This window comes from Empidonax traillii, unplaced genomic scaffold (assembly GCF_003031625.1).
Source record: "Empidonax traillii isolate 1590-97213 ecotype Southwest subspecies unplaced genomic scaffold, ASM303162v1 scaffold6349:size6170, whole genome shotgun sequence".
In the NCBI taxonomy this organism is placed as follows: domain Eukaryota; kingdom Metazoa; phylum Chordata; class Aves; order Passeriformes; family Tyrannidae; genus Empidonax; species Empidonax traillii.
The window spans coordinates 1-1,654 of NW_020961542.1; the positions used below are offsets into that span (position 1 = coordinate 1).

The 1,654-nt window shown below is 70.6% G+C and overlaps 1 protein-coding gene across 1 annotated transcript in view; it reads left to right on the top strand.

Annotated features, from left to right (window-relative positions):
• Positions 1-6: 6 nt before the first annotated feature.
• Positions 7-1,654, top strand: part of LOC114073408 (sodium/calcium exchanger 2-like) — a gene marked incomplete at its 3' end in the record, with an annotated part of 6,159 nt that continues 4,511 nt past the window's right edge. The window contains exon 1 of the mRNA XM_027911164.1: positions 7-1,650. Within this exon, the coding sequence (XP_027766965.1) occupies positions 97-1,650 (1,554 nt within the window). The remainder of the gene's footprint in view (positions 1,651-1,654) is intronic.

The following is a 1,654-nucleotide window of genomic DNA, read 5'->3' on the forward strand; positions in this document are numbered from 1 at the left end:
TCGCGGTGCCAGCCGGGCGTCCTCCTGCCCGTGTGGCAGCCCGAGGAGCCGGCGGCCGGCGACAAGGCGGCCCGCGCCGTCGTCTACTTCGTGGCCATGGTGTACCTGTTCCTGGGCGTGTCCATCGTGGCCGACCGCTTCATGGCCTCCATCGAGGTGATCACGTCGCGCGAGAAGGAGATCACGGTCACCAAGGCCAACGGCGAGACCTCGGTGGGCACGGTGCGCATCTGGAACGAGACGGTCTCCAACCTGACGCTGATGGCGCTGGGCTCGTCGGCGCCCGAGATCCTGCTGTCGCTCATCGAGGTGTGCGGGCACCGCTTCCAGGCGGGCGAGCTGGGGCCCGGCACCATCGTGGGCAGCGCCGCCTTCAACATGTTCGTGGTGATCGCCGTGTGCGTCTACGCCATCCCGGCGGGCGAGAGCCGGCGCATCAAGCACCTGCGCGTCTTCTTCGTCACGGCCGCCTGGAGCATCTTCGCCTACGTGTGGCTCTACCTCATCCTGGCCGTCATCACGCCGGGCGTGGTGCAGGTGTGGGAGGCGCTGCTCACCCTGCTCTTCTTCCCGGCCTGCGTGGTCTTCGCCTGGGCCGCCGACAAGCGCCTGCTCTTCTACAAGTACGTCTACAAGCGCTACCGCGCCGACCCGCGCAGCGGCATCATCATCGGCGCCGAGGCCGAGCGCCCGCCCAAGGACGTGGAGGCCGACGGCGGTTTGGCCCCGCCGGCCGAGCCCGAGGCGGCAGCGGCGCCGCCGTCCCCGGCGCCGCCGAGCCCCGAGGAGCGCGAGCTGGACGAGAGCCGGCGCGAGGTGATCCAGATCCTGAAGGACCTGAAGCAGAAGCACCCGGAGAAGGAGCTGGGCCAGCTGGTGGACGCCGCCAACTACGCGGCGCTGCTGCACCAGCAGAAGAGCCGCGCCTTCTACCGCATCCAGGCCACGCGCCTCATGACCGGCGCCGGCAACGTGCTGCGCCGGCACGCCGCCGAGGCCGCGCGGAGGTGGCCGGCGGGGCCGGGCGAGGAGGACGAGGAGGAGGAGGAGGAGGACGAGGCGTGCAGCCTCATCTTCTTCGAGCCCTGCCTGTACCACTGCCTGGAGAACTGCGGGTCGGTGACGCTGGCCGTGGCGTGCCGGCAGGGCGCCGGCGCCAACCAGACCTTCTACGTGGACTTCCGCACCGAGGACGGCTCGGCCAAGGCGGGCTCGGACTACGAGTACAGCGAGGGCACGCTGGTGTTCAAGCCGGGCGAGACGCGCAAGGAGCTGGCCATCGGCATCATCGACGACGACATCTTCGAGGAGGACGAGCACTTCTTCGTGCGGCTGCTCAACCTGCGCGTGGGCGACGCCGAGGGCATGTTCGAGGCCGACAACGAGGAGCGCCCCAAGGGCCGGCTGGTGGCCCCGCTGGTGGCCACCGTCACCATCCTGGACGACGACCACGCCGGCATCTTCGGCTTCCGCGAGCGCTCGGTGCGCGTCAGCGAGTGCCAGGGCAAGGTGGAGGTGACCGTGGTGCGCAGCTCGGGCGCCCGCGGCACCGTCCTCGTGCCCTTCCGCACCGTGGAGGGCACGGCCAAGGGGGGCGGCGTCGACTACGAGGACGCCTGCGGGGAGCTCGAGTTCCGCAACGACGAGACCGCGT